At 41.6% G+C, this 12,105-nt stretch overlaps 2 protein-coding genes across 2 annotated transcripts; one reads left to right on the top strand and one right to left on the bottom strand.

Annotated features, from left to right (window-relative positions):
- The first annotated feature begins 1,563 nt into the window (after positions 1 to 1,563).
- LOC127031778 (olfactory receptor 14A16-like) lies at positions 1,564 to 2,511 on the top strand. Its single transcript, XM_050918815.1, has one exon. The coding sequence runs from the start codon at positions 1,564 to 1,566 to the stop codon at positions 2,509 to 2,511; it is 948 nt and encodes a 315-aa protein (XP_050774772.1).
- A 7,671-nt stretch (positions 2,512 to 10,182) lies between these two features.
- LOC127031280 (olfactory receptor 10A3-like) lies at positions 10,183 to 11,016 on the bottom strand. Its single transcript, XM_050918029.1, has one exon. The coding sequence runs from the start codon at positions 11,014 to 11,016 to the stop codon at positions 10,183 to 10,185; it is 834 nt and encodes a 277-aa protein (XP_050773986.1).
- Positions 11,017 to 12,105: the final 1,089 nt, after the last annotated feature.

The raw sequence follows: 12,105 nt of genomic DNA, 5'->3' as shown, positions 1-12,105 counted from the left end.
AGCATTAAACATTTCATGAAATACATTTCAAAGAGACACAGGGAGTTAAACACCTTGAAGTCAATGGAGTTGAGTCCCTAACTCTCTTAGGCAACTTTGAAAACCCCAGCTGAAGCTGTTAAGGATGCGGACAGGTGAAGATGGATGGATAGGGGACTGATGAATGGGAGGGGAAGGATAGAAAAGTTATCCTCGTTTGACAGATTCAGTAAAACAGTAAATTCTTCCTCGGGATTAAGGCTAAAATGTTCAAGGATGCCTAAAGGATTTGCACATCCAGCTCCCACTCATTTAATGGGAATTGGGCATCAAGGTCCCTTAGGCAGCCTTAAAAAATCTCAGCCTAAGTGTCCAGGTGCTGAGCAGGGAACAGAATGAGAGATTATTCAATTCACATTTGACTGCTTTCTTCAGGGCACCTGCAAGTCTATTTCTGCCTGGCTGACAGAACAATTCCAGTTTTCATTTACAGTAAATCTTAAAGCACAAATTTGTTAGGAGATCCAATTCAATAGAAATTGCATCTACAAGAGCCAATTCTCATGCCAATTCTCTTTCAAGGGTGTTCATTGATGGCACAATCACAGGACAGTGATTGTGATTCCAGATCTCAGAGAACAGAGAATTATAAAGAAATGTGTTTCCACGTGTACTGTATATAAAAATTATGATTCTTTTTTTCCCTATGTCCTCTGCATTGAATTACAAACAGGCTTGGAGGAGTTAGAGATTTCTTAGTAAATATCAGTAAATATGAATTTTACCATAAACACACAAACCAGCAAAACATATTTCCATTGATAACAATCAAAAGATAGAGCTAGGCAAAATAACAAAAATGCTACTTGAGAACTTAGTAGAGTTTTAATTAAAAGCTAGTTAATTTGCATATTTTGACATGAAGTTAACAATTTGTATTTTAATGGTTACAAACCTTCAATTTTTTGAATCTCAATATAATTAAATAAGCATTGTCTGTCCCCCCATTGTATGATACCCTCCCAATAATTTCCTACAACTGTGAAAATTTAAATAGATAAAATGCAAAGGAAAAATGCTTAAAACTCATACATTTTTTGCAACTGTGAAAATATAAATCGGTAATACTAATGTTTAAAAATTAACATTGATATTGCCTGGTGAAGTTACAAAAATAAATATTGAAAACAGCCAGAAAAATTCTCTGCTGATGTAAGCTGACACAGTTTTATAGAAGGTAAAAATTACACTAGCAGAGAATTTGACCCAACGGCTTTCTCTAGATGTAAATGAGGCTGAAGCATTATGAAGAGCAAATAAGTTTGGGAAAATTGCAAGTCACTGAAGGACGTATCATGAACATTAAATACACAAAAAGTATCTGAATAAAAGTTTCATTGAGAATAATTTGTTGCTAGTACTTTCTTCTTGGATCTGTCTGACCTTAGAGAAGGAAACCCTCCACATTAGTTCTAGGAACCAGATTTTTTTCTACAGAAGAATAAGTACATATGTTGTCCTTTTTTCTTCTTTTCTACCCTGACCCTGGTTTTTACTGTTGAATTTCTCCCCACACAGCACGAAATGGTCAACCAAAGCACTGTGACCGAGTTCCTTCTCCAGGGATTCTCTGATGTTCAGGAGTTGCAGATTTTACACTTCTTGGTGTTTCTAGTGATTTATCTGGCAGCCCTGGTGAGCAATCTTCTCATCATCATAGCCATTGCCATTGACCACCACCTTCACACCCCAATGTACTTCTTCCTGGGCGACTTGTCCTTCCTAGATGTCTGCTACATCTCCGTCACTGTCCCCAAGACCATGGTGAACTCCTTAAACAACACCAGGCTGATCTCTTTCTTTGGCTGTGCTGCCCAACTCTATTTTGGCATCACCTTTGCCTTTGCAGAGGTGACCCTTCTCACTGCAATGGCATATGACCACTACGTTGCAATCTGCCATCCTTTGCGTTACAGGGTCATTATGACCAGAGGGGTATGTGCACGGATGGCAGCTAGTTCCTGGATCAGCAGCTGTATCTATTCATTGTGCCACACTGCTAATATCTTCCTATTACCTTTCTGTGGGTCCAATGTTGTTGATCAGTTCTTCTGCGATATCCCACAGCTACTGAAACTCTCTTGTGGTGATACAAGCGCTAATGAAATTGTGGTTATTGTATTAAGTGCTTTGGTGGGTTTATTTTTCTTCATTTCAATATTTGTGTCCTACATTCACATCTTTTTTGCTGTGCTAAGAATCCCCTCTGCACAGGGCAGGTATAAATCCTTCTCCACTTGTTTGCCACACTTACTTGTGTTTTCATTGTTTATCAGCACTGGCATATATACGTACCTAAGGCAGGGATCAGCATCTTCCCCGTATCAGGGCATGATGGCTGCTGTGTTGTATACTGTGGTTTCCCCAATAATAAATCCACTCATTTACAGCCTGAGAAACCAGGAGATAAAAGAAGCTCTGGGCAAAATTTTAAGCAAGATGTTCTTCACCAAGAACCTTTTTACCTATTAATATAGGTTAATATTTTCTCCCCATTGCAGAGGTTCATATTCCTAAATGAACAGGAGGATTCCAGTTAACTGCAGAGATGTTCATTAATGCACTACAGGGTAGCACTAAGGTACTGTGATGATGGGTGCATTATGAAAACTCATGTAAACAGAACACAGTTCTGGGAGGCTTCACTACAGGCCAAGTCAATTATGTGTTTCTAAGTGGTCTTTAAGCATTGTGCATGGGACAGATATGGTAAGTCCCGGCAAAATCCTTGAAAAAACCTGATTGGATTAAGTTTAAAAGTCTTTGGAGTCAATTGTGCTAATTCAAAGTTTGTATATTATTCTGGGCTGTGTTTGTACATACCCTCATCAGCGAGGAGATGGGATGTGAACTGTAGGAAGTGTTATGAACTTCAAAGGACTCTAGTGAACAATGGGCCAGACAATAATGGACTTTAGAGGCAAACTATGTCAAGTGGCTTGCCTGAGGAATTTCTAAGAAGAGGTGAATGTAAATTCCTACCTCTCATTATGAGCTAACTCAGCCTTTTTAAGCTATGCTCTGAGAAGTGGACAATTCTCTGGCCCTGCTGTGGAGTCTTAAAAAACTGCACCAATTGAAAGGGGCTAATGCCAAGATGCTGAGGTGGAGTTTGACCCTCCAGGATTATGATATGGAAGTGGTCCATGTTAAGGAGAGTGCCAAAATGTTATAGCCCAGGCTTTGTTATGGGGGGCAGAGGTTGAACTTCCCCAGGTCACTAAATAAAGTGACCCACTCAGTTTGTCTTGAAGGTGGGAGAGATGTGAAGAAATAGGAATATTCTTAATGTTTTTTTCTGAATACTGTATGTGTGCCTCGGTTTCCCACATGTATTACTCAAGTATCTAGGTGGTGGGATAAGGGTGTGTGGTCATTGTAGGGAACCCTAGAGGGTAGGTGTGACTACTGACTGGCTGCCTGGGGACAGAGTATGGCCGACACTCTGCAGCCTGGCAGCTGATGGCCAGGCCCCATCCTATACAAGAATCAGCCAGAGGCATTGGAGAGCAAAGTGAGAGGTGCAGGCCAGGTAATCTCATTTGCCCAGGAAAGAGACAAAGGATGGAGGGGCAACAGGTGGGGCTGAGCCCAGGCAGCTGGAAACTGACCAGTCTCCTGGCTTGGGAGTCAGGGAGGAGAGGGCAGGGCTCTGGAGCTCTGGGTCCCCTCAAGATGGACTTTACTGAACGTTCATGATTTCTGTGCTAACAATCTCTGTTCTATGCTTTGTTCTCTTCGACTAATAAAACCTTCTGTTTTACAATGTTGGCTGAGAGTCACTTCTGACTGTGAAGTTGGTGTGATGGGTCCTTTGGGGGCATATAAGGCTTCTCCAAGTGTGACATGCAGGTAGACTTGCTGCAGGGAGTTCACAGGGTGAACAGGGGGCTGAACACTCCAAGGTTGGACCCAGGAAGCACCGAAGCTGAGCAGGCTTCTTCTCCTGATGAAAGAGTGCCCTGAGAGGAGACACACTGCACCAGAGTCCTAGCTGAACCTCATTCCAAGCTTTTTCAGAGCACCGAGACTGTGATTGCATGGTATTGTCTGCTGATCACCTGTTATGTGATGCTAAGATTAAAGACACAAGCTATCTAAAGGAAAGAATGAACTATTCATAGTTGTTCTTGTTCTGAATCTGAGATAATTATGAACTTGTAATCAAAGGGAAAAAACAGCTGTGGGTTTTGAAGGACTGTCACCTACCAGAGCCTGAGATTGGAGTTGAGGTGATCTCTAGTAAGCTTTTTAGCATGTGTTTAAATTCTTTCATTGTTTTCCATATGTGTTCCCTATAATGCTTTCACCTTAAGAATACATGTGCTTGCTTAGAAGGACCCGTGTGGTAACTTATTACTGCAGGCTATTACACTATTCATTGCCTTAGAAGAGAAAGCAAAGTGCAGACATTGGCCTGTTGAAGCTTTCTGGGAATATGACAGTGGAAAAATTTATTCCCTGGATGACCCTTTTTCTATGACCCTAGAGAATTTCACATTTCAACTATTCAGAAAATAAACATTCTGCTAGCAGGCCACCATGCATCAGGTGTCCTATTTAATTTTTCTCCTTAGTATTTATGGGGAGGCAATTTCATGCACTCTTCTTACCTCAAAGCCTTTGAGTGAAAACATGCAATCTGATTTGCCCACTTCAAGCTCCCATCCAGTTTTTAGGGTGTGTGTGTGGTGTCCCAGAGTCCCTCAAAGGGATGGCTACCCCATCAATGGGTTGAACTTCTCCTCACCCTGGAAATATTACATGAAGCAATTATTTGGATCAAAGGCAGAAATTATGCAGAGATGCCTCCTTGTGAAGTAACTGTCTACCATGCACTGCTTCTATGGGTCATGTTCTCAAATCTCCATAATTCCATTTTATAACTCTGGCTTTACTGACTTCAGTGGAACTATACTGGGGATCTGGGCCCCTGGCTGTTGATTTCAGAGGATTTATGTTGCTTTACCCAAGCTGGAGATCTGGCCCAATGACTTCAGATGATCTACACTGATTTATATCAGCTGGGGATCTGGCCCACTGACTTCAATGGATCTTCATTGCTTTACCCAAGCTGGGGATCTGGCCCATTGACCTCAGTGGAGCTCTGCTGATGTACCACAGCAAGGGAAGTGGCCCATAGACTCCGCTGGGGCCACCTTGATTGACATCAGCTGGGCTTCCTGCCCCATTGATTAAATGTCAGAGTGGCATGTAGTGAGAATGGAAGTTCATTGAATTAAGCATTGAGATTAGAGTTGTTTGCAATAATTGTGGAAACAATTATAACATGCAGTAGATAGATAGATAGATAGATAGATAGATAGATAGATAGATAGATAGATACAGGGCCTATTATCTATGTCTCATCCTTTGCCTCCAATGTAGAGATACTGATTTACACTATATGGAGATATGAAGCATTATCTTGAGTGAAGTTATGCCAGTTTACAACAACCAAGATTCTGGCCCATATACTCTATCACATTTCATTATCTAATTGCTTAAGAAGTTACAGACACCAATGCTGAATATGTATCATGATCATTGGCTGCTGAGGTGTTGTGCTACTTCTACCACTGCTGACTTTGGCCCAGAGTTCATAAGTCCTGGTAGAATTATCTCAAAAGCTCTGAAAAAAAATGAGCCAGATTCATAAATGTGCTGTTCCACTTTTAGCTGATATAAACCTATTTTAATCCATGGAGCCCACAGAGCTGGAATAATGCAGGAGTGGTGAATCAGGGTCAAGTCTCTGAGTTAAACTCAAAGGAATTTAAATGACCTTCAGGAGTGGACCTCAACAAAGAAGGTCCTGTCCATCACTGATCTGAATTGCTTCCATTGGCTGCTACCTACAGCATTAGGCACTGATGCTGCTGTTCTTTGTCTCACTCTGGATACTCTCAGTGGCCATGATGCTGTATTGTGAGGAAGCCTCTGCACAGACTGTTCATAGATTTATACATTTTAATTTGTAATTTTTTGTTTTTAGGCATTTGCAAACCCACCCAGAGGAGGATGTGCTGGGCCCCTTTTAACCCAGTAGCCTAATACTTAGAATACATCTCTAAAATGTGGGTGTTGCACTGCCTGGAGTGGGTCGTGACTGTAGGTGCCCAGCTCAGGGCAGACTATCAAAACCAGGGCAGACACCCCAAACTGTTGGTGTCTTCTGTCATTAGCTTTCACCAACCCAGAAACAAATATGAACTCTTGGATCACTATAACAGTTTTAACATGGAGTTACAGACGTTCCCCTTAGACTCTCCAGTCTATCTTGCCACCCAAGCAAGCTAGACTTCATGATAAATGATCAATTACACCAAAAATAACAAAATTTTCAGGTCGCTTCCAGTCCCAAGAGGCCAGTCGCTTATCCCCTATCAGTTGCTACCCTAGATCTTACACCAAAAAAACGCCTGTAGCCAATCCTGTAATAAACTATCTAAAGGTTTATTAACTAGGTAAAAGAAATAAGAGAGTTGTTTACAGGTTAAAGCAAGCAAACAGATACACACAAATAAGTGACCATCTATGATTCCTAAAGATGACAGAGATGTAGTCATCTGTCCATTCAAAATGTCTTTCAGGGCAGATCCAGGCGTAACCCCTGGGGATAGCTGCCTTAATTTAATGCCTCTGGCCCTCAAACAGCAAAGAGATGACAAATTTTTGTGACCCTGCTTTATCTTTGACTTTTGGCCTTCCAGTCCAGGACAGCTGCTCCCTAGCATGTAGCATTTCCAAGGTGTGGTAGAAACATTCACTGGTCCTTGGTATTGCAATGTTCCTTAATGGGCCATTGAATCTTGATAGGCCTCCTGAATGGACAGGGGGAGATGATTCATGTGCCTGGGTTCAGAGATTCAGAGCAAACCTTTACATAGTTAAAAAGCAAAATGTATGTATTTCCTAAGAGCATGGGATACAGACATTGCAAGTGAGATTAATGCATGCTGCAATTTACACACATTTCATAGAGGCTAAACACTAAATTCATTCTTATACAACTAATAACTATTTTGGACAAAACTGACATAGAGGTGAGCTGGTTTGGGTTCCAGCTCTGTGTTTGTCAGTTCTTAGCTTAGCCTATGGACAGAAGTGGCACTTGGTTTGCCAGCCTCATGGCAGGAGACCCTTGTCTAATCTGTTCAGAAGCAATGCCTTGCACCTACTTTTCCTAGGGTAGTGTCCTAATCCATGGACTACAGTATTTGAAGGTGGCTTTCAATCTTCCCTGTTGAAGCTGTTCCACTTTGCAAGCTAATTGTACTTTCACTGGCATGGAGACTAGAACCAAAGGCTCCATCTTTCTAGCTGATTGTCCAAACAGTCAGTGCAACCAGTCATTCTTACTCTGGTCTGATGAATATGTCATCAGTTCTACAAGGTGGAACAACTCTAGAGCGATTCAGAGAGTTTTCTGTCTGAATACCTCTATCCCTTCAAGCTTACGCTCTGTGTGGGAGACCTAGGTTTGAGTCTGCACTCTGCCTGATTCCAGCGGCATGGTTTGAATGTCAGCCTCCCACATCTCAGCTGAATGCTCTAACTACTGGCCTATAGGGTATTCTTAGGCAGAGCTCTATCCTGCTGAGGCTGTTCCACTTTGCAATAAATATTTAAATAACTATTGGGCCAGAGAGAAAGAAGGACTGCCTCAAGGCGCTGATGACACACACATGGGATCTGTCATAAACAGATAATAGGAGTTAATAGAACAGAACAGAAGTACTTTATATCTCTTTTGACTGTAAAGGGTTAAAAAGTTCAGAAAGCCTGGCTGTCACCTGACCAGAGGACCAATCAGGGGACAGGGGACTTTCAAATCTTGAGGGAGGGAAGTTTTTGTGTGTGCTGTTAGAATTGGGTTGTTGTTCACTCTGGGGGTTCAGAGGGACCAGACGTGCAACCAGATTTCTCTCCAATCTCTCCGATACAGGCTCTTATAAGTTCAGAATGGTGAGTACTAGGTAGATAAAGCGAGTTAGGCTTATTTTTGTTTTCTTTATTTGCCAATGTGTATTTGGTTGGAAGGAGTTCAAATTTATATTTTGCTGAAAGGATTTTAATTTGTACTTGAATACTTAGGCTAGGAGGGTGTTCCCAGTGTCTATAGCTGAAAGACCCTGTACATATTCCATCTTAAATTTACAAAGATAATTTTTATTGTTTTTTTCTTTCTTTAATTAAAAGCTTTTCTTGTTTAAGAACCTGATTGTTTTTTTTTTATTCTGGTGAGATCCCAGGGGACTGGGTCTGGATTCACCAGGGACTTGTTAGGGAGAAAGGAGGGAAGGGGGAGAGAAAGGTTAATTTCTCTCTGTGTTAGGATTACTTTCTCTCTCAGAAAGAGACTGGGAGGGGGGGAAGGTGAATTTTCCTCTCTGTTTAAGATTCAAGGAGTTTGAATCACAGTGATCTTCCAGGATAACCCAGGGAGGGGAAGCCTGGGAGAGGCAACGGTGAGGGAAAGGGTTTACTTTCCTTGTGTTAAGATCCAGAGGGTCTGGGTCTTGGGGGTCTCTGGGCAAGGTTTTGGGGGGACCATAGTGTACCAGGCACTGTAATTCCTGGTTGGTGGCAGCGCTACAGGTACTAAGCTGGTAATTGAGCTTAGAGGAATTCATGCTGGTACCGCATCTTTTGGACGCTAAGGTTCAGAGTGGGGAATTATACCATGACAGGATCTCACACATTTGACTACATAGCTACATACACACACATACATAACTGACTTACCTAAATACCAAGGAGACAGGGACCAGACAGATAGCTAGAGAATCAGTGAGGGCTGAGAAAAATAGACTAACAAATATTGTAAATTAACATTCAAAGCTGATGGGATCTAGGCACCCATGTCACTTTTACACATGGGACTTAGACTCCTAAATTAAATAGACACTCTTGAACATTTTGCTTTCATTGGTTAGAAATGAGCACTTTGTAGTTTCTGCAATGAGCTACACCTAATCTGAATTATTGACCAAGAAATAAGGAGAGAGCGAGAGAGACAGAAACAGCATGATCTCTGTCTCTTTCCATCATTTGCATATGCTTGTTTGTACACATATTTCCCTATGCATCTCCTCATATTAATGACTGAATTTATCCAGAAGCAAATCCACAGTAAGCAAGGGTAAATGTCACAAAAGTCTCTGGGTTTGTAGATTTTATGTTGAATAAAAGTTAGAAAACAGGTTCCGAGAAATTTTGGTCCCATTTACACCAGTGAGATTTTGGTGTCAGTTTTTGAGAGGTATACAATTAAAAGCAAAGACAGAAATCATTACAATAAGTGAACAACAATAAGAGAAATATCCTAGATGGACAGACAGCCAGAACTTAAATGCAGTACCACATCTCTTTCTACTGACTGCATCCACCACCACTTCATTTTCTTCTTCTCCATGTTTTTTTTCTCCTCCAATTTTAGAGTGAATAAGTTTGATTAGCATTTCAAAAAATTTGATCACAATGGATCAGAATTTTTTTTCCCTTGAAAAATTTCATTTTTTTGTCAAAAATCCAAAAAAAAAGTTTTGTTTTTCAGCAAATGAGAAACAAAACAAAAAATGTCCAAAACCAACCAAAGAAAGGAATATTTGGGGAGGATCTGGATTCCTGGTTAAAAAATGGAAAATTTCCAAGGAAAGCAGACTCTTTAAGTGAAAATTTCCTTTTTGTAAAAAAACATTTTTGAGGTAATTTTGTTGATCAGTGCTAAAAGAAACCCCAGACAAACTGAGGCAAAAAGCAGGAGTAGAATGCTGCTGAGCTCTTTGAGGGAACTCCTGGGAGTCCTATTCTGAGCCCAAACCAGCAGAAAGCATCCCAGAAGAAGGAGTGATGGACAATAGAACAATTCTATAGCTCACTTGTGCAACACAGTCTTAATGAAGAGGAACCAGTTTTCAAGAATCTTTTTGAATTGCAAAGGCAGATGCTGATCCAGATTGTGATCCCAATTCTGGGGTCACATTCAGATCCGCAAGTTTCAGTCCAGAGTCATTCATCTCAAAATCACGGCTGTCCCCAGGAAGATAATATCCTGCCAAAGGTTCTCCTTATCGCTCCTTTCACTTCATTGTTCCTCAGGCTGTAGACAACTGGGTTTAACAATGGTGTGAGGATGGTTTAGCAGAGGGACAAGAATTTGCTGGTCGTGGGTGAACTACTGGACTTGGGCTGGAAGTAGGTGAGACCAGCCATGCTGAAGAGCAAGACCACCACAGTGAGATGTGAGGAGCAAGTAGAGAAGGTTTTACGCCGCCCCTCAGCAGACGGCATCTTCAGGATTGTGGCCAAAATGCAAATGTAGGACCAAAGTATCAGTGCAAATTGGGTCACGACAAATAGCACAGTTGAGGTAAGGGCTTCAATTTCAATCATGTAGGTGTTCCCACAGACCAGCTCAAGTACAGGTGGAGCATCGCAAAGGAAATGGTCAATCTCATTAGATGGGCAGAAGGGGAGATTAAATACCCATGTGACATGCATTAGTGTCAAAAGCCTGCTGCTTAGCCATGCAATGCCCACAAGCTGCATGCAAACACCTTTGTTCATAATGGCAGTATACACCAGCGGGTGGCATATGGCCACATATCGGTCATATGCCATCAGGATCAGCAGGCAGCACTCTGTGCCACCTAGAGAGATGAGGAAATACATCTGTGCAGCACAACTGGAAAATGAGATGGTTTTCTCCCTGGTGAGGAGGTTGACCAGCATTTCAGGGATAGTAACTGAGGTGTAGCAGATCTCCAGGAAGGACAAGTTCCGGAGAAAAAAATACACGGGGGTGTGAAGGGCTGGGTCAGCAAATGTTATAAGAACTATGAGAGCATTCCCCAGCAGGATGATCATGTACGTAACTAGGACCAACACAAAGAGTAAAACTGGAAGGTTAGATAGACCAGAAAATCCTAGGAGGATGAACTCTATTGCAGTGGATTGGTTTCTTCCTTTCATGTCATCAGGATGTTTCACCACCTAAGGAAGTGAAAAGGCACTCAGACACCATGGTGGTGGGAAACCTTATAAAATAGATAGATATGAAGCATCATGGCCCTGGATAGGTTATTGGCTGCATGAATTAGACCTGAGACCTCTGGAACTTAACACATGAACGTCTACTGTCTATGCTAAAAAAGTCATCTCTGTTAGCCAACGCCCATCAACCTCTATATGGCCCAGTCACCAGCAGAGGGGGACACAGCTCCACACTCAGTGTGCATGGGTTACACATAGATGAGCTAATACCGGGATAGATGGATATTTAGATTATTGAAGGGAAGAAAAGTACTTTCTTCAGTCTGACTATAGGTGACCTCATTCATTTCAAGTATATGGGCCTAATTCTTCTGTCATTTACACCTCATGTCAATAAAGAATAATCCTATTAAAGTCAATGGTGTTAATTCTGATCTCTTCAGGAGTAACTTCTGTTACAGACTAGATCACAGAAACCCCCCTGGGAGCTGCCAACTGATGTGCCCCTGCCCCTGCCTTCCCTGCTAGCTCAGGACTTCAGTACCCTGTCTTGCTGAGCCAGACACTCCCGTCTGTTCCAGCAAATACCCAGGGTCTGAATTACTTGCCCCAAAGCTGCAGGTTTACCTGAAAACAGCTCACAGAAGTGTGCTCACCTTTAGCACTCAGATGCCCAACTCCCAATAAGGTCTAAATCCAAATAAATCCGTTTTACCCTGTATAAAGCTTATACAGGGTAAACTCATAAATTGTTTGCCCTCTATAACACTGATAGAGAGATATGCACATTTTTTTGCTCCCCCAGGTATTAATACATACTCTGAGTTAATTAATAAGTAAAGAGTAATTTTATTAAATACAGAAAGTAGGATTTAAGTGGTTCCAAGTAGTAACAGACAGAACAAAGTAAGTCACCAAGCAAAATAAAATAAAACCCGCAAATCTATGTCTAATCAAACTGAATACAGATAGAATAATGAGCCTTGTGGATAAGGGAGAAGCGGTGGATGTGATATACCTAGACTTTAGTAAGGCATTTGATACGGTCTCGCATGATATTCTTATAGA

This window comes from Gopherus flavomarginatus, chromosome 11 (assembly GCF_025201925.1).
Source record: "Gopherus flavomarginatus isolate rGopFla2 chromosome 11, rGopFla2.mat.asm, whole genome shotgun sequence".
Classification (NCBI taxonomy): Eukaryota; Metazoa; Chordata; order Testudines; family Testudinidae; genus Gopherus; species Gopherus flavomarginatus.
This window is presented reverse-complemented; position numbering and strand designations above follow the sequence as displayed.

Excerpts from the sequence above, each read along its gene's own strand:
- LOC127031778 (XM_050918815.1), top strand. The coding sequence starts at position 1,564 with ATGGTCAACCAAAGCACTGTGACCGAGTTCCTTCTCCAGGGATTCTCT.
- LOC127031280 (XM_050918029.1), bottom strand. The coding sequence starts at position 11,016 with ATGAAAGGAAGAAACCAATCCACTGCAATAGAGTTCATCCTCCTAGGA.